At 43.0% G+C, this 19670-nt stretch overlaps 1 protein-coding gene and 1 long non-coding RNA gene across 2 annotated transcripts in view; both read right to left on the minus strand.

Moving 5' to 3' along the window:
- Positions 1 to 1985: 1985 nt before the first annotated feature.
- LOC147584100 (uncharacterized) lies at positions 1986 to 10094 on the minus strand. Its single transcript, XR_015241083.1, has 2 exons — positions 4416 to 10094; positions 1986 to 2856 (listed from the first exon to the last, which is right to left on the minus strand). It is a non-coding gene; the product is annotated as an uncharacterized LOC147584100 (long non-coding RNA).
- Positions 10095 to 16165: 6071 nt separating this feature from the next.
- CCL28 (C-C motif chemokine ligand 28) overlaps positions 16166 to 19670 on the minus strand; it is a 28931-nt gene continuing 25426 nt past the window's right edge. Inside the window, exon 3 of the mRNA XM_086678440.1 lies at positions 16166 to 16374. Coding sequence (XP_086534566.1) covers positions 16182 to 16374 — 193 coding nt within the window. The 3' untranslated portion in view covers positions 16166 to 16181. The remainder of the gene's footprint in view (positions 16375 to 19670) is intronic.

A 19670-nucleotide genomic window follows, 5' to 3' on the forward strand; every position in this document is an offset into this window, starting at 1 on the left:
TGTTCTTAACTTCTAAGGTTTTTTTAGCGCCTGAGATGAGAATGCTATGTTGTCAGTTCCTCAAAGAAATAATCTCTGCTCAAAGGAGACAAGATATGCTCTTTCAGGTGACAAAGTTGGAGTTGCTGAGATGATAGTAGGTTGGCCGCCCAGACCTGCTCTGTCTTGCCCTGCCCAGGGCAGCACGCTACCGACACTCACAAATCAAGGAGCAGGAAAACTGGCCAGATGTACTAGGATAAGAGCAGGTGACATGGGAGCAAATGAAGGGCAAGAAGAGAAATTGAACACACTCTCAAAGAGAGGTGAGTGAGCTAGAATTTCCAAGCCCTGAGGAAAGAGAAGGAAGAGATGTCAATGAGTGAAATCAAAGCAAAAAAAGGAAGGTCTTTGAGGCAGAAACTGAGAATTTGGTTAAGAAAATCTAGTGTTCTAATTGTTAAAAAAAATCCTGTTAATTTAGATGAGTTTTAGATTTCCAGAAAAGTGCAAATATTGTGCAAAGAGTTCTCCTATACCCCACATCCAGATTCCCCTATTGCTAATATCCTACATATGGTACATTTGTCATGATTAATAAATCCATATTGATACATTATCATGAACTAATTTAGATTTCCTCAGCTTTTACCTAATGCTCTTTTTTCTCTTCAGCATCCCGTCCACGATACCACATTACATCATCATGTTGCCTTAACTATGGCAGTTTCTCAGAATTTCCCTGTATCATTTTGCTTTGCTTTTAAATATTTTTTTCCAGTTTGAGATATAATTGACATACAGCACTGTATAAGTTTAAGGTATTCAACATGATGTTCGCATGACTTCCATATGTTATGAAATGATCACAATAAGTTCAGTTAATATCATTATATCATATAGATCCAGAAAGAAAGAAAGAAAGAAAGAAAGAAAGAAAGAAAGAAAGAAAGAAAGAAAATGTTTTTTCCTTTTGATGAGATTACTCTCTCAGCAACTTTATAAAATTTTTTTATGTGTATTTATTTATTTTGAGACAGAGACCGCAGGGGGAAGGGCAGAGAGAGAAGGAGAGAGAGAATCCTAAGCAGCTCCAATCCGCCAATGCAGGACTCGATCCCACGAATGGTGAGATCATGACCTGAGCTGAAATCCAGAGTCAGCGGCTCAACCAAATGAGCCACCCAGGTGCCCCTTTAATGTTTTATTTTATGTTTGAGAGAAAGAGAGAGAGCATGCGTGTGCACACAAACAGGGGAGGGGCAGAGAGAGAGGGAGACAGAGGATCCGAAGCAGGCTCTGTGCTGACAGCAGAGAGCCTGACGTGGGGCTCGAATTCCTGAACCGCGAGATCATGACAAGAGCCGAAGTTGGAGCTTAACCTACTGAGCCACCCGGTGCCCCTCTCTCTGTAACTTTCAAACCACAGAGCCGTGTTAACTAGAGTCACCATGTTGTGTACTCCAGCCCCAGGACTTCTTTATCCTATGACTGGAAGTTTGCATCTTTGGACCATCTTCATCCAATTCTCCTCCTCTCAGACTTTCTCTGTTTTTGATGACCTTGGCAGTTTTGAGAAGTGCTGGTCAGCTGTTTTACAGAATATCCCTCAATTGGAATTTGGTGTTTTTGCCATGGTTAGACTGGGTTTTGGGTTTTTGGAAGAAGACCAGAGGCTAAGACACCATTCTCATCACATCATGCCCAGGTTGTACACGATCAGCCTGACTTACCAGTGGTAACGTTGACTGGTCACCTGGCTGAGGTAGTGTTTGTCAGGTTTCTCCACTTGCAAGTTACTCTTTTCTCCCTCCCCATACTGTGCTTTTTGAAAGGAAGTCACTTTGCACAACCCAATCTTAGGGGTGACACTTCTCTTATTTTCTCTCATCCTCCAGATTTATCTTGTTTTTCTTTAAGAAAAAAAAATTTTAATCAAAAAAATTTTTTTAGCATTTATTTATTTTTCAGAGACAGAGACAGAGCACAAGCAGGGGAGGGGCAGAGAGAGAGAGAAGGAGACACAGAATCTGAAGCAGGCTCCAGGCTCTGAGCTGGCAGCACAGAGCCCGACATGGGGCTCGAACTCATGAACTGTGAGATCATGACCTGAGCCAAAGTCAGGTGCTTAACCGCCTGAGCCACCCAGGTGCCCCTATCTTGTTTTTCTTATAGTCTCCTTGTCACCCTGGCCCAATTACATATTTTCTTCTCCTCCAGCCTTTGATGGAGCAGCATTTCCCCTGTGAATCCATGAATCCATATGAATCTGTGAATCCATATGAAAAAGTATTCCTTTCTCTCTACTTCTCTTCCACCAGAAGTGTGGTGTGTTAGCTACCACTGTATAACAAATCACTCCAAAACTCAGTGATTTAAAACAGCAATCATTTATTTGTTCGCACGTCCACAGGTTAGCCAACTGATTTAGGCAAGGTTCAGCAGAGAGCTTCCGTTCAGGCTGTGGGTCTGGCCAGCTCAGATCTCTTCTCCGTGTGTTTTCATTCTGGGATCCAGACTTGAGGAAGCAGCTGCACAGAGGGGAGGATTCTTCTCCAGTGACAGTGCAGGAGGCTCGGCCTCGCCACATAAGGACTTTTGGAGTTTCTATTTACCTCACATCTGCTAACTTGCCAAAGCAAATCATGGGGTCAAGTGCAAAGTCGAAAGGAGGGGAAATACACTCTGCTTTGGCGGCAGGAACTGCAAAGTGACTTGTGGAGGTAGGGAAAGACAAAGCACGGGGGCCCATAATTGAGTATACCACGGATGATCATCCTACACTTCAATTTCAGTGATTTGACGCGCTCCGAGAACACTGGAGAGCCCGAAACAGTTACTGCTGTCGATCTTCCGCTATGGCTTTGGGGAAGCAGGCTTGGTGAAAAGTGGAAGCAGAGGGAAAATAAACAACAAAACATTACAAACTCCCTTATCACGAAGAGCTGCTGCTGTACTTTACCCTTCATTGTGTTCTCTTTCTCTCCAGCTCTTCCCATCCAGGTCTCTTGGTAAAGAAAGGGCAAGGGGGGCGGGTAGGCTGTGCCACATTCCCAAACTTCTTCCCTGCCCAGTGCAAATCAACGAAACAGAAGCTATTTTCCTGCTGGGGAACAAATAGCACGTGTGACTAAAAGATAGGGACACATTATTTTGATGCTCAATTCAGATACGGTGTAATTCCACCGACCTCATGGTCAGATGTTGCTTTTTTTCAGGGTGGACGCCCCCCCCCCACCCCCCCCATGGCTCTAAGCCAGCAAGAGTCGGTCAGATTTTTCTCACAGCGCATCACCGTTCTTCTCAGAGACAGGCTATTCTTTAGGTGTTGTATCTCCTTCTCTAACTGCACAACAATCTTTTGAGCTAGGTTTTCTTATTGCCATTTGCAGATCAACAATCCAACATTCTCTACAAGGCTGTAAGTGAGGTCTGATCAAAACAATCCTACCACGCAATGCTGTGCAAACGAAAAATCAAATATCGACATTAGCTCTTAAAAAAAAATAATACTCATTTTTACCAAATGACATATTTGGAAACGTTTCTTTTAAAATTTTTTTTTTTTCAACGTTTATTTATTTTTGGGACAGAGAGAGACAGAGCATGAACGGGGGAGGGGCAGAGAGAGAGGGAGACACAGAATCGGAAACAGGCTCCAGGCTCTGAGCATCAGCCCAGAGCCTGACGCGGGGCTCGAACTCACGGACCGCGAGATCGTGACCTGGCTGAAGTCGGACGCTTAACCGACTGCACCACCCAGGCGCCCCGGAAACGTTTCTTTAAGGGACTCTCTTACTTCATTTAAAATTTAATTCAGCTTACAACAATAAATTCAATACTGACGTAGTTTCTAAGTATTTCAGAGTACTTCAGGGCCGTTTAGTTTGTAAAAACAGATTCACATACAGTTTTTAAGTTGCATGTGTGGGTTTTAAGTAGCAGTTTTTAACTCCCTAAAAACTCAAGCAAGGCTATTAAAGTTAATATTTCATTGGAATTATTTACATAATGGTTATTGAGAGTATATTAGTTAGTGCCAGATAGTATTTTTGCTGTCGTCTTTACTGCCTCTGATTTCTCAGCCTGAAATACGGGAAAGTTGACCTGATTTGGGGATTTGGTTTGGGGAACTAAAAATGCTGAGATTTTCCTTTTACCCCTGAAAAGTAACTTGAGCCCACTGAGGAATCTGGAGCTATTTCTAACGTAAAAAAATTAATGTGGGTGTGTTAAGGACAAACCCAGTTGAAATAAGCCTTGTTCGGGCACGTCCCCTCCAGGAATCCGTCTTGGAATCATCACTTGTGATCTACAGGGTTCAAATATTTGAAACAATACCTTATGCAACCAGCAAGACTTGCTCCACTGGCTTGGGGTGTAAACACAGTTAGATTTCTTTATTTTTCCAATCAACTGATTGCAAATTAGTTTACCTTTATTCACATTTAGAGTATTTCCTTCTCAAGGCCTATCTCTTCCGCCTGAATAGTGTAAGAATCCAGTGCAAAGTAGAACACTCCTCCTTTGCAAACACCAGGTAAAGGGAGAGATTGGAGTCTCCCAGCACAGCCGCTGTGCTTGCTACCACAAATGTGCTGCTGCTGCTGTATTCTGAATCCTGTATCCTTCATCATGCTCAACTTTGTGCTCAGATATTCACGGAGCACCATCTGTGTGCCAGACACCGGGCTAAGCACCAAGAATGCAGCTGGGAACACAGGAGACATGGCTCCTGTCCTCATGAGTCTTTCCCAGTACTATGGAACCCAGAGGATCACCGGCCCGCCCGGAGGCACAGACCAGCGTATGGAAATGCTCCACGCTTTGGCTCCCGCAGTCATGGCTCTCCGGGGTCACACACAGGCTCAGACACTAACACTTAAGAGGCAGGGTCTTGAGGGCTTTGCCTCTCAACCACACACCGAGGTAGAAAGAATCCACTTCCATACTCGGACACCGAGCCTGTGTTTATCAAGCCTAAGTCACCAGCTGAGAAGAATCCTGCCCTTCAGGTTAGTTTCTCTTAGTAGCGGTTGGTGCCTTGCCTGCCAGTGGGTTTTGGCAGGTTACCCTGAACTCCCATTTCGGCAGTCCAGTTAGAGTGCTGATCCCTTTTCCCAGACGTATACTTTTTTCCCAGAACATTGCGTAGATCTGTGGAAGAAACGGCTGCTAAGCCAGAAAGGGGGAGAGGGAGATCTTGCCGTGACCTTTGCCTTCACCACTGACCTTTCAGTTTTGTGGCAAATGGAAGCCACTCAAGAAACCTTTCACAGAACAACTGAGACTAGTGAATCACCATTGCAAGGTGACTGCCCGTTTCTGCCTAGAAACAAAGAGGCTGAGATCATTGAAACAATAACAGCACTGCATTCTCCAGAGAATTCTTATTTGTAGTCTTTATTTGCTAAAAAACATTGAGACTTTTTTTTACTGAGATATAAGTGACATATAGCATTGTATTAGTGTTAGGTGTACAACAGAATAATTAGATAGATGCATATACCGCAAAATGATTACCACAATACATTTCATTAACCACCACATAGTTACAATTTTGTTTCCTGTGATGAGAACCTTTAAGATCTACTTTCTTAGCAACTTTCAAATGTACAATATAGTATCCACCACAGTCACCATGCTGTACATCATATAACCATGACTTACTTATCTTATAACTGGAATTTCGTACCTTTTGAACCCCTTCACCCATTTCACTCACCCTCCTGCCCCCTGCCTCTGGCAACCACCAGTCTATTCTCTGGATCTATGAGTTCGGGGATTCTTAAATTCTACATACAAGTTAAGATCATAGGTGATTTTTTTCCCAAAAGTTTATTTATTTATTTTGAGAGAGAGAAAGAGTGAGCAGCAGAGAGGGAGAGAGAATGCCAAGCAAGCTCCATGCTGTCAGCACAGAGCCCAACACAGGGCTCAATTCCAAGAACCATCAGATCGTGACCTGAGCCAAAACCAAGAGTCAGTTGCTTAACTGACTGAAAGACCCAGGCGCCCCATAGGTGATTCATGTTTAATTAGAGCAACACAGAACAAAGTGATGCCTTGGGGGTGGGCTTAGGAGGGGAGAAAGAAAGGACAGTAATTTTTCACAAAAGCAAAATGTGTGTGTGTGTGTGTGTGTGTGTGTGTGTGTGTGTGTCGCATAGGGTGTTATACATAAATACAAAATATTTTATATATGTATGCCATTGCGTGTTTTATTTATGAAACTTTATTTGCCTATCTGCTAACCCATGAAGTCTAGAAATGGGCATTTTTGATGTCTCCCATACAAATCTTCAAATCACTAACCAGAGCTGACAATAAAGTGAATTGAACTTAAGCAAAAAGCTAAGCCTGACAGATTGCTCCTTACTGGCGTTTGTGATACTGATTCCTTTGCATTGAATCTTGTTCCCTCGTCAGTACCTCCATATTGTTGCATGAATTATAAATTGCCCTTCCTCGTTGTCAGATAGTATTTCATTTTATGATTGTAACATTCTAAATCTATCCATCCTGCTGTTGATGGGCACTAGGTAGTTTCCCATTTTGGGGCTGCCGTGAACTTGTACGTGTGTCTTGGTGAGTATGTTCACTTAACTGGATATTACTTAAGAGTAGGATTTGGGGGCCATAGCATAGGTATGTAGCCTTAGTAGATACTTCTAGACAGTTTTCCAAAGTGATTTTATTACTTTACACTCCCTTCAGTAAACAGAGGGGTTCCAGTTGCTCCACATCCTTGTCAACACTTGGTATTTTCGTCTTTTTAACTTAATTCATGCTGGTAGGTCCAAGGGCAACTCTAAAAGTGGAGAATCAAACAGGGAATCATCTGTTTTCCTCACTCTTTATAATTCCCTAGGCCTCCATGATCCCATTTTCTTCCCAAACCTAGATTTTCTTGCAGATGGTGCAACGTGCCTGCACTGTGATCTAGGTTTAGCAAAAATCAACCCAACAGAAACCACCTCTCTTGCTCTACCTCCTCTGCAAAGGAGTTTCTTTAACTCACTGATACAGAGTACTATGCCCTCAGAGAAAGATGAACAAAAATGGAGATTAAGTCCATTTTTATGGACAGGCTTGTATCAGAGCTGTAGGGCAGAGATAAAGAACATAAAAATTCTGAGATTAAGAAAAGCTAGAGAACACTGGAGCCCAGTCCCACTGGTTTATTAAATATACTCTCCCAGCCCAGGTCTTGGCAGAACTTAACCCTTAGTACCTTTCTCACCCTTCAGTAGTGGGTGGTTGTTATTAGGAGGGCATGACTGTTCTGTGGTTTCATTGTAACTGGCCAAATGAGAGGTCTCTTGCCTACATAAGTTTTATCAGTAAATATTTACTGAGTGCATACTAAGTGCCAAACCCTGGACGAAGGAAGGAGATATTTACTCTTTCAGTGGTTTATGCAGAGGTAGAACAGGCAACAAGATGGAAAAGCTACAATATGCCATGTAAGCAAATTATTTTTCAGTGATTTTTGAGAAAGAGTATAATCACAGCATTTGGGGTAGGATGGGATGAACTTGGAGTTCTCTTAAATTTACCAGAGGGAAAACCTGATTTTATAACTGTTTTTTGTTGTTTTTTTTAATGTGCTATAATGGGGCACCTGGCTGGCTCAGTCAGTAGAACATGCAACTCTTGATCTCAGGGTTGTAAGTTCAAGCACCTCATTGGGTGTAGAGATTACTTAAAATAAAAGAAAATATTTTTAAGAAGTGCTGCAATTGTCAAAAGAGCATCAAATTGGTTATATAAATTGTGAAGCACACGCCGTAGTTCTATTTGTTCTGTGATCATATAAAAATCCAGGTCTTATAAGACAATAAGCCTTAGGTCATCCTTGCCCACCTTCCCACACTTGCTAGTCAAGCTTCCTCGTGATGAGTGGAAGTATTCTAGATTGTCTTCTAGCAAACCCAATTTGGACTGGAATAGTTAGTGGACGTTTAATGGTGCTACATAGAGTCCATATTTACAAAATGGAAGATCCTTTTCAACTTAGATTAGACTGAAAGCTTCAGTAGTCTTCCCCCCTCAAAAGGGGCAAATATAAAACTCATCCACCACCTCAGGGTGACCAGAACACAGAGGCAGCTTTTTATCTCAGAAAAGGAAAGCTGGGGGCTATGCTGTTAGAAGGCCATTGCCAGATTTTATGTATTTGGAGGCAGACATATTGCAGACAGTTTGCATTATTGAAGAGCACAGCTCTCTCCAGCAAAAGAGATAAGAACACTATTACTTGAAAATCTTAGACTTTTGAACAGCTTCTAGTGCACAAATGTAGATTTCTCTGTAATTAGTAGGGGGAGCCTTGATACCTCAAATGAGTGACTGACAAAAACAAGAAGAGATATACAAAATCTGCATGCCTGGCCATGCCTGAGAAAGAAGCAAAATGTCTACGCCACATGAATAACCCAGAAAGACTCCATCAGACTCCAGTTGCCTGAATAGTGAATCACATATGGTTCATTGTTAGAGAAGGGTATTAAACGAACACACTTCTTGGCTCAGCAGGAAACAAAACTTATATAGTCAGGACGGTTCAAGTGCCATTTTTTGACTGTGTTAATTTTCCATTGCTGCATAATGTACCACACACTTAGCCCCTTTAAATGACACCCATTTATTAGCTCACAGTCTGTAAGTCTGAAGTCCAGACATGGCATGACAGTTCTCTGCTTAGGGTCTCACAAAGTTGAAATCAAGACATTGGCTGGGCTACATTCCCTCTGGAGGCTCCATGAAAGAATCTGCTCCAAGTTCATTCCTGATCCTGGCTAAATTCAGTTCCTTGTGGTGGTAGGACTGAGGTCCTTGTTTCCTGGCTAACTGCCAGCTAAAGGCTGCTCTCAGCTGACTTGTTTCAGGGAGGAAGAATTCCTGTCCCCTCAAAGATCCTTCTAGCTGGACTGAGAATCAAACTGACGTGAAAGAGATTAGCAGGAGAAAATCAAATTTAGTAAGTGTACATAAGGGAAATCCACATAGACATGGAAATTCCAAAGACAAGCAAAAGGAAGTACAGATGTCATTCTGAACTAAGGAGAAGCGGGGAGGGGTCTGGGATTTCAGAAGACGGAAATGTATTTCACAGGGTGATAAGAAGAGCAAATGTTTGGGAATTAGATATTTCCCTGCTATACAGGTGGGTCTCTCAGACAAAATTTGTCTCTGTCAATGACACTTATTCTGGGAAAGACTCCCAATTTAGATTCTTCTCTGTAGGTAAGGGAGGGGCAAAAATTTCTCTGGAGGCCGCAGGGTCTCAAGTGCCTTTAGGTCAAAATAATCCACATGTCAAAGTGTCACTCTGGTGGGGGAGGTGTGGGGAGCTTCCCTGAACCTCTTCACTTGGCCCCCTCCATCTCCAAAGTCAGCAGTAGCATGTTGAGTCCTTATGTTTTGAGTCTGACAACCTTGTCTCTGACCTCCAGATTCAGACTTAAAGAGCTCCTGTGATTAAGTCACGCCCATGCTGATAATCTCCCTGTCTTAAGGTCAACTGATTTGTGACCTTAATTACATCTGCAAAAATACCTTCACTGCAATGCCTACATTAGTGTTTGGGAGAAGGCATGTATGGGAAATTAGTTTCTGGGGCCAGGGGGTACTTTAGAATTTTTCCAGCTATTCTGGTTTTCAATTTTTGGATATACCATAGATTCTACTAGACCAGTGATTCTCAACTGAAGGTAGGGAGCGATTTTGCTCCCCTCCCCTAGGGAACATTTGGTAATATCTGGAGTCATTCTTGGATATGATCTACTGAGTAGAGGCCAGAGATATACTGATAATCAATCTACAATGCATAGGAGAGTCCCCAAAATAATTATCCAGCCCGGTTTGAGAAAGCCCACCTTGAAGAGAGCATGAAAGAAAATTCTTATTCTTATTCTTTTTTTTTTTTTTTTTTTGAGCTTTAAAATTTTCTTTTAATGTTTATTTTTGAGAGAGGGAGAGAGAGTGCAAGCAGGGGAGGGGCAGAGAGAGAGACACAGAATCCTTAGCAGGCTCCAGGCTCTGAGCAGTCAGCATAGAGCCCGACGTGGGGCTTGAACTCATGAACTGCAAGATCATGACCTGAGTCGAAGTTAGACACTCAACCGACTGAGCCACCCAAGTGCCCCTCTCCTCCTCCTCCCCCTCCTCCTCCTCCTTCTTCCCCTTCTACTTCTTCCCCTCCTCCTCCTCCTCCTCTTGCTTCTTCTCCTTAGCCTTAGTCTTATTCTACAGAATTATCATTATCACTCTCAGTCACATAAATATAAAAGTGTAGCTGATGTGACACAGATAGAGGATAAAAAGGAAAGGGGTCTGGAATCCTGTCTATATCTTACATACAGAGGAGACTTAAATTCTAGAATCCATAGGCTAATGGATGGGAAAGTGGATATATTATTCAAAATTACAAAGATAGAGAGGCGCCTGGGTGACTCAGTTGAGCGACCAACTCTTGATTTCAGCTCATGTGGTGATCTCACAAATTCATGAGTTGGAGCCCCACATTGGGCTCTGTGTTGACAGTGCAGAGCCTGCTTAGGATTCTCTCTCCCTCTCTCTTTGCCCCTCCCCTGCTCTCTCTCTCCCTCAAAATAAATAGATGAGCATTTTTTTTTTTTTAAGTTACAAAGATGGGGCGCCTGGGTGGCTCAGCTGGTTAATCGTCTAACTCTCCATCTCGGCTCAGGTCATGATCTCAGTTTATGAGCTTGGGCCCGAATCATGCTCTGTGCTGAAAGTGCAGGGCCTGCTCGGGTTCTCTCTCATCCTCTCTCTCTGCCCCTCCCCTGCTCATGCTGTCTCTGTCTCTTTCAAAGTAAAAACAATTAAATTAAATTAAATTAAATTAAATTAAATTAAATTAAGTTAAATTAAATTAAATTAAAAAATAAAAAGTTATTGGGGCGCCTGGGTGGCTCAGTCGGTTGAGCGTCCAACTTCAGCTCAGGTCACGATCTCACGGTCCGTGAATTCGAGCCCCGCGTCGGGCTCTGGGCTGATGGCTCAGAGCCTGGAGCCTGTTTCCGATTCTGTGTCTCCCTCTCTCTATGCCCCTCCCCCGTTCATGCTCTGTCTCTCTCTGTCTCAAAAATAAATAAACGTTAAAAAAAATTAAAAAAAAAATAAAATAAAAAGTTACAAAGATAAAGAAAAGTAATAGTAATAAAACTCAAGATGGGGAGGGAGGAAGGAAGGGAAATGGAGAGTAGTAAAGAGACAATAGATATTGCCGAAAACTGATAAACAACCAAATCACAGTTTCAGCATTCACTTGAAATTATGGAGGTAACCACCGATGGGTTACCCCAAAATATGGCATGTTAACATGTAGAGTGTTTTAGGCTGAAGGAGTTTGAGAAAATGGCATAAGCGAGATCACTCTGCTCTTCTCCCCATTTTTCTCCTTGTAACGGGTCACAAAACCCTCAGATAGAAGATGAAAACTTTTATTAAATAAATGTGTATGTTCTTCTGTTAATGCCTTTGTCAGCTTATTTTTCAGACCCATCTGGGGACCTTAAAAAGATCGAGGAAATCTTTTCTTCCCCTGTAACACCAGAACTAAAACTTTTAAAAAGGTTAAAAGCGGTTGCATCAAAGAAGTAGGTCTGGGGGCACCTGGGTGGCTCAGTTGGTTGAGCCTCCGACTTAGGCTCGGGTCATGATCTCGAGGTTCATGGGTTCAGGCCCCACACTGGGCTTTTTGCTGTCAGTGTCAAAGTTGTTAGTGGGGAGCCTACTTTGGATCCTCTGTCCTCCTCTCTCTCTCTCTCTCTCTGCCCCTCCCCTGCTTGTTCCCCCCCTCTCTCTCTCCCAAAAATAAACTTTAAAAAAAAAAGAAGTAAATCTGGAAATAGGGAGGAGACAGTGAGAGAATGTTTTTAGTTATAAATTCTGCTGAACTTTAGATTTTTTTTTACTACACACTTGCAGTGCTTTATAAAAAGGTAACCTTAGAAAAAAAACTTAGGGGTTAACCTGGGTGATCTAGTCATATAGGAAAGATAACAGCAATGGTTATATAATAATGTTTTAGTAAAGTGTGATAGCCTATAAAACAGAATTTCTTTAAGAGGCTGCTCTCCAGGCAAGCGGTCCTCATACAACGTTTCGCTTACCCGCATTGCAACAAAATTGCATTTTAAAAATATAGCCTATCTGTACTGACCCCTTGCTCAGAGCCTGGAGCCTGCCTCACACTCTTGACTCTTTCTCTCTCTGCCCCTCCCCTGCTCATGCTTTGTCTCACTCTGTTTCTCAAAAATAAATAAATGTAAAAAAAAAAAAAAAATTTTTTTAAATATAGCCTATAACCTACTGTCATTATAACTGCCCCCAAACTGTGTAGAACTCTGGATCTGCACTGGTAAGAGAGATAAAATTTAAAATAATCCAAATTGTTAGCAGAGAGACTTAGAGACCGATTGTTTTTTTCAAAAAAAAAAAAAATTATTGACTATATTCCCTATGCTGTAATTTTCATCTCCAAAACTTTTATATTTTATAACTGGAAATTTTACCATTTAACCAATGTTTGTATTTTATCCTGACTTTTCATCAATGTTGATTATTAGGACTAATTTAAAAACTTGTGATTTATTTTTAAGTTAGCCTCATATTACTTTATCATTTTTTTCTTTAATGTGGCTTTCTTCAGCTTTTAAAACCTGTAATTTGAGGACCCTGGATGATAGTACTACACAGCTAAAAAGGAATATTTAGTGCTGTGGTTTGAATATTTGTGTCCCCCTAGAGTCCATGTGTTGAAATCTAACCCCCAGAAGAGGATGGGAGTGGAAAGTGGGGCCTTTGGGAGGTGCTGAGATCATGAGGCTGGAACTGTCATGAATGGGCTTTGTGCCTGATAAAAGAAGTTCATAGGGGCGCCTGGGTGGCGCAGTTGGTTAAGCGTCCGACTTCAGCCAGGTCACGATCTCGCGGTCCGTGAGTTCGAGCCCCGTGTCAGGCTCTGGGCTGATGGCTCAGAGCCTGGAGCCTGTTTCCGATTCTGTGTCTCCCTCTCTCTCTGCCCCTCCCCCGTTCATGCTCTGTCTCTCTCTGTCCCAAAAATAAATAAACGTTGAAAAAAAAAATTAAAAAAAAAAAAAAAAGTTCAGAGACACCCCCCCACCCCCCCCACCCCCACCCCCCCTGCCTCGGTCTTTCCCACCTTGTAAGGACACAGGGAGAAGTCAGCCGTCTGCAACCAGAAGAGGGCTTTCGCCAGATATCGAATCCAGGACTTGCCAGCCTCTAGAGAGGCCAAGAAATAAATGTTTGTTGTGTATAAGCCGCCTTGTCTCTGGAATTATAGCAGCCTGAACAGGCTAAGACGTTTAGGAACCATTTTCCTCAGGATCATATTAGCATATTAAAAAGCCTGATGGGGGGCGCCTGGGTGGCTCAGTGGGTTAAGCGCCCAACTCCCTTCCGCTCAGGTCATGGTCTGGCGCTTCGTTGAGTTCCAACCCTGCATCGGGCTCTGTGCTGACAGCTCAGAGCCTGGAGCCTGGTTCGGGTTCTGTGTCTCCCTCTCTCTCTGCCCCTCCACTGCTCACTCTAGGTCTCTCAAAAATAAATAAATGTTGAAAAAGAAATTTTAAAGCATGATGGATTTGAGTGGAAGAATGCTGTTTTTTTGTTTGTTTTTACAAAATCCATCTTTAAGTTGAAAAGAACAAGTTGCTGAGGGAGATTTTGCAACAGAGGCTACAGTGTGCCATCTCCTCCACTCTGCCTAGGAGTGTGAAACCCAGTAAAATCAGGTTGGGGCCTGTTTGAACCTACCAAGGGAGCTGTCGTAGGTATCTGCACCAGCAATGCCAGTAGCAGCATGTTTTAATACCAGGCTTCCAGGTAAAATTGTCAGCTGGCATCTCCGAGCCCTTCGTGAGGCACCAGATACATAGATCTTTATCTAAATTCCTCTCCCTCTGCCCCACCTCCTTGTCCACATCTTCTAGGGTCCACTGCTGGGGGTGATAGAACTGAGGAGGGTCTGGAGGCCCGGGCACAAGGCTTGTCTCTGCCACTTCCTGCATGATCTTGGGCAAATCATTTTATCTCCGTGAGCTCCAGATTTCTCCATCCACAAAGTAGAAATATCAATACAAAGCTCAAAGGATTGTTGGTGAGAATAAAGAAATCACATGCTAAATTAGTGTCCATGAGGGGAATCAGACAACAGCCACTTGATATTTTAACCTACATCAGGCTCAGCACTTCCGTGTGACCCATTATCACCTCCAAGTCAGCCTGGCAACACCGCTGCTTGGAACTGGCCAGCAGGGAGGCACAGGACACCGGACACCTGGTAAAATGGACACTGTGTTCCTGCCATCTGATGGCTATTTATGAAAAGTAGGTCTTACTCTGCATCTGGAAGCCTCTGTGGACAAGGAGGCCAAAAGATGAGCGATACAGTGGGATCCACCCACAAGGTGTGGGGAAGATGGGCCAGGAGTTAAAAGATACAGGGCTCCTGGTTGAGGAGAGTGTAAAATCATTCCACATAGGTTCCAACTCTGGATCCCTCCCTAGTGATCCAAGAACTCAGTGTGGGAAGCAGATGGCTTCCTGAGCAAAGCAGGATCAGAATTTATCAATCCAAACAACAGTAGTTAAACTAGATGTGATATTAAAGTGATATTCAGTTAAAACGTTTCTATGTAGAAAATGAACGCCAATGTTCACAAACTCTAAGTAATGCAATAAGAAATATACAAACTCACATAGAAAGCATTCTTTCTTACCGAAAATGTTAAACCTGAATGTGGTCGTGAGGAAACAGGCTAACCCAGAATGTGGAACAGATTCTGCCCGAGACTCTCTTTTAAAAAGTCTGTGCCATGGAAAGAAAGAAAAGAAAAAAAGCAGAGGGACTTTCTTCTAATAAAAGATACTAAAAAAATGTCAACATTAGTTACAATATGTGAATCTTGACTGATTAAAAAACGTATACAGAATTTATGCTCTGAAGGGCACCTGGATGGCTCAGTCGGTTAAGTGTCTGACTTCAGCTCAGGTCATGATCACGCGGTTCATGAGCTGAGGCCCAGCTTTGGGCTCTGTGCTGACAGCTCAGAGACAGAAGCCTGCTTCCAATTCTGTGTCTCCCTCTCTTTGCTCACGCTCTGTCTCTCAAAAATAAATAAACAGTAAAAAAATTTTGGAGACACAGAATCAGAAGCATGCTCCAGGGTCTAAGCTGTCAGCACAGAGCCCAAGACAGGACTTGAACTAGCAGAAGACAAGATCATGGCCTGAGCTGAAGTCGAATGCTCAACCCACTGAGCCACCCAGGTACCCCCCCCGACCAAATTTTTTAAAAAAAATTTATGCTCTGGAGGGGTGCCTGGATGGCTCGGTCAGTTGAGCTTCCGGCTTCAGCTCAGGTCACGATCTCACGGTCTAGGAGTTCGAGCCCCGCGTCGGGCTCTGTGCTGACAGCTCAGAGCCTGGAGCCTGCTTCAAATTCTGTGTCTCCCTCTCTCTCTGACCCTCCCCCGTTCATGCTCTGTCTCTCTGTCTCAAAAATAAATAAACATAAAAAAAATAAATTAAAAAAATTATGCTCTGGAAATAGTTGGGGAAATTTAAAGGTGGAATACATCAAATGTTAATATTTTAGACATAAACCTGATAACATGATTACATACATACAAAATGTCTTTATTATTGAGGGATGTTAAGTTGTAACATAAAAAAAATTAGAAGTGAAGTATCATGATGTTTGCAACTTGTTTTCAACTGGTTTAGCAAAAAAAATTACATATTTATATATAAAATGTTTTATACACACAAGCAAAGAGAGAAGAGAGTAAATAAACGTGGCAAAATATTAGCAGTTATTAATCTAGGTGAAAGGTGTACGAGTGTTCATTGTGCTAATCTTTCAACTTCTCTGTATGTTTGCAAACCTTCCTAATACAAAAGTTGGAGAAATTCTATCTGTATGCTGCTCTTAAAACATTGTATAAAGAGAAGTATCTTTTCATTTCATTTTCAGATGAGTATAATATTGGTTACATTTGTATCCTATATAATTGTTCCTTTAAAAAACATATTTTGTTCTGCCCTGCTGTCTCTCAATAAGGAATATTTGATGTGATACATTTATAAGCAACCGATGGCCAAGTTCACTTCAGGAACTGTGCGTGGATTCATTTGTAAACGCTTTAATAAGGAGTTTTATAGCCATGGGTTTCGGGTTTCCCCTGATGTGCCCCTTTGCTGTTCCTCTTGCCGTCCTGTTTCTTCTTGTGGCAAAGGTTGCCTTTAGCTTTTTTCTTGGCCTCTTGTTCTTTCATCCACTGCTTAATAATGTGACTGTGCGGGCTGACGCAGACCCTCCTGCGCCTGATGTGAAGGCTGCCGAGAAGGGAAGAAAAACAAAATCACGGATAGAAAGTGCAAGTAAGTAAAAATTTAGTGACTTCTAGGCAGTTCCCACTTTTAGACACAGTGTATTTTTAGAGACTGAGTACCACCAGGATGAATCTTTACTATACCTCTGCCTGCAGTTCCTCAAACATCAGTATTAAAAAGAGAAGAAGGAATCTAAGTGGGGGAGAGGGGGTGGAAGGGGAGGTGGGGTGGAGAGGAGAGGAGAGGAGAGGAGAGGAGAGGAGAGGAGGGGAGGAGGAGGAAGAGGAGGAGGAGGAGGGGGAGGAGAAGTGGGAGGAGGAGGAGGGGGAGGAAAGAAGGAACGAGGGAAAGTAGTAAAAATGATTGTCTTTCCTGACCCTGAGCTTCACCCACCAAAACCAATTCATACCTCACTGCCCATCTCAAACATCTCGGTAAAGTTTTTCTAGATTCTCTCAGCTAAATGCCCTTTTTTCCCTTTGAGTCTCTCAGCATTACCTCTCTTCTGGCACTTAACTTACGCTGTCTTTCACTTGACTTTTTGTTTCAAAGCTTCTCCTCGTCCTGTGGTGTTATGCTCCTCGAAGGAGGAATAGTCTGGAACTGTCTTGAAAAGGCCTTGTTCAGTAGGAATTCATAATTAATTATAGAGATGAAGTGAAAATTGTTCCAAATAAGAACAGTCTGGTTTTGTTTCCAACAAAACAATCGACTAAAATATTCTAGGCATTTGTTAACATTTTAATAATAATTTTTAAAATGTGCAGATGCAGGAAGGAGGGAGTGTGTTTAGGGAATAGCACATGGCCTGGATAAAGCATGGCAGGTGATGAGAAAGAAGCCTGGAAAGATACATCACAGCAGGTTGATGGAGGCTTTTAAAGGGCATGTTAGAGAATTTAAACTTTATTTGGTAGGCAGTGAAGAGAGAGAGAAGATTTTCAAGAAAGGAAGTGACAAGACTGAACACAGATTTGTCTCATAACAGTATGTGGTAAAGGTCGAAGTAGGAAAAGAATAGACAGAAACCATTTAAAAGGCTACTGCAGGGGCGCCTGGGTGGCTGTCAGTTAAGCGGTTAAGCGTCCAACTTCAGCTCAGGTCATACCTCGAAGTTTGTGGGTTCAAGCCCCACATCGGGCTCTGTGCCAACAGCTCAGAGCCTGGAGTCTGCTTCAGATCCTGTGTCTCCCTCTCTCTCTGCCCCTCCTCCACTTGCACTCTGTCTCTGCCTCTCAAAAATAAATAAACATTTTTAAAACATTAAAAAAGAAAGAAAGAAAGGGCTACTGCAGAAGACAAATATGGCCTGAACTGGGTGGTGGCGGCAGAAATAGAACAAGAACACCAAACATGAGAAAACTGGAAAATCAAATAAAAATGACTTATCAACTCATCAAACACTGGAGCATGAGGAAGAGGAAGGGTTTGAAGGTGAGTTTGAAACTCCATTCCTGGAAGCCTGGATTGATGTTGGGGTCAGAAGTTGAAGCTTCTGGGCAGGAGATGAAAAGTTCCCCTTTGAAATGTACTAGCATAAGGTGCTTGTAAGGTGTCTGATAGGCAAAAAAAAAAAAAAAAAAAAAAGTAAGTCTGCATTTAGGAGAGTAATCAGATATAAAGAGATGGTTATGGGGTAGTTGTCTTATAGAGAATATAGTTAAAGCCATGACAGCAGGTACGATAACTAAAGACACAAAAAGAAAACTTTTTGAAGAGAAGAACTTGGGACATACCTATATTTAGGGATGAAAAAGAGCAAGGGGAGGTAAGAACAACTAAGAAAGAGCATTTAGTATAAGAGGGGAATCAGAAAAGTTTAGGGCAATGGAGGCCAAAGGAGAAGAGTTTCAGAAAGGAGATGATATGTAACATTTTAATATACTATAGATCTACACCACATCTGAGATGTTTTCGTTTTCATCTTGACCTTGGGGTGGGAGAACCCTAAAGCAGCATTCACAATTTCTAATAACTGGAAGAATTTGTGACAAAACATTTTGTGACTTTTAACTTGCCATCAGGTGCCATTTAGTTCTTGTTAAATGTCACGGTTCCTGCCGGCTCTACGTACACAACATGCCTGGATCAAGTGAACTCCTGTCGTGTTATTGGGAGAAGAAACAGGGGTTTGAGGGTAGGCTGCCATTTCCCCAGGTGACCCAAGAGGAATCATCCACTAATGTGGGGATGCGAAATGAAGGAGAGTTGGGACAATGTCTGAATGAGCTGAAGTATAATCAAGCCAGCATGTGGGAATATTAATTTGAAAGAAGCGAGGCTTCCCGATAGGAAGACAATGCATTCTCTAAGTGTATTACATTGAGAGGTCTTCCAAAGGAAAGCGCCCTCTCCCTGTGGCCAGCTGTTTTCCCTTTGGCTGTGATAGAAGAGAACCTGGCTGTAGCATTCAGTGGAGGAACAAGAAAGAGTCGAAGCTCCCTTATCTTTCCCAAAGGACTAAAACTCTCTCCCTTCTGTGTGGTGTCAGCAAGGACCTGAGCAGACATCCAGTGGAGAAAGGCTCCACGGACAACCAGATAAGCCCGCAGGTTATGCAGGAGGGAACTAGCACTCAATTCCCTTACTCCATGAGGAATGAGGCACTCCCATGAGGGGCACAGGCACTGGGGCTGAAGGGGGCACCAGATGGGGGCAACACAGACAGGGGACCAGGGAAGTGGAGATCCCCAGGAAAACAGGCAGCAGCAGCTACCATGCAAGACGGTTTCCTTCCTTTCTTTCTCTTTAAATTTTTGCTAACATTTATTTTTGAGAGAGAGCAAGCAAGAGAGCGAGTGGGGGAGGAGCAGAGAGAGGGAGGCAGAGGATCCAAAGCAGGCTCCACTCTGAGCACAGAGCCTGATGCGGGGCTTGAACTCACAAACCGTGAGATCACGACCTGAGTCGAAATCAAGAGTTGGCCGCTTAACTGACTAAGCCACCCAGGCACCCCAGGACCCTTTTCAAAGGCCTGCCCAGTTGGGCCTCAAACTCTCAATGTAATACAATGGGAAAAGATCAGCTACCGGAACACAGCTCCCAAATTCGAGATTCTACGATGTTTTCAAATCCCAAAGTTTGAAGACTGCTTACACTGCACTCTGTCCCCTGTGTATTCCATCTCAGGATAAAAAGAGACGAGGCAATCCTGCTAGACAAGGAGATGGTCTATTCCACACTCCCTCAGCCACCCCCAACTCCACGGTATTCTGATGGGCACTGCCCCCCCCCCCCCCCCCGCCCCACCATTGTGTACTCTCTGGTGGAGAGTTTGGGCTCTAAGAAACCATAAAGCT

Source organism: Puma concolor, chromosome A1 (assembly GCF_028749965.1).
Source record: "Puma concolor isolate L17-30 chromosome A1, mPumCon1.1.hap2, whole genome shotgun sequence".
Classification (NCBI taxonomy): Eukaryota; Metazoa; Chordata; class Mammalia; order Carnivora; family Felidae; genus Puma; species Puma concolor.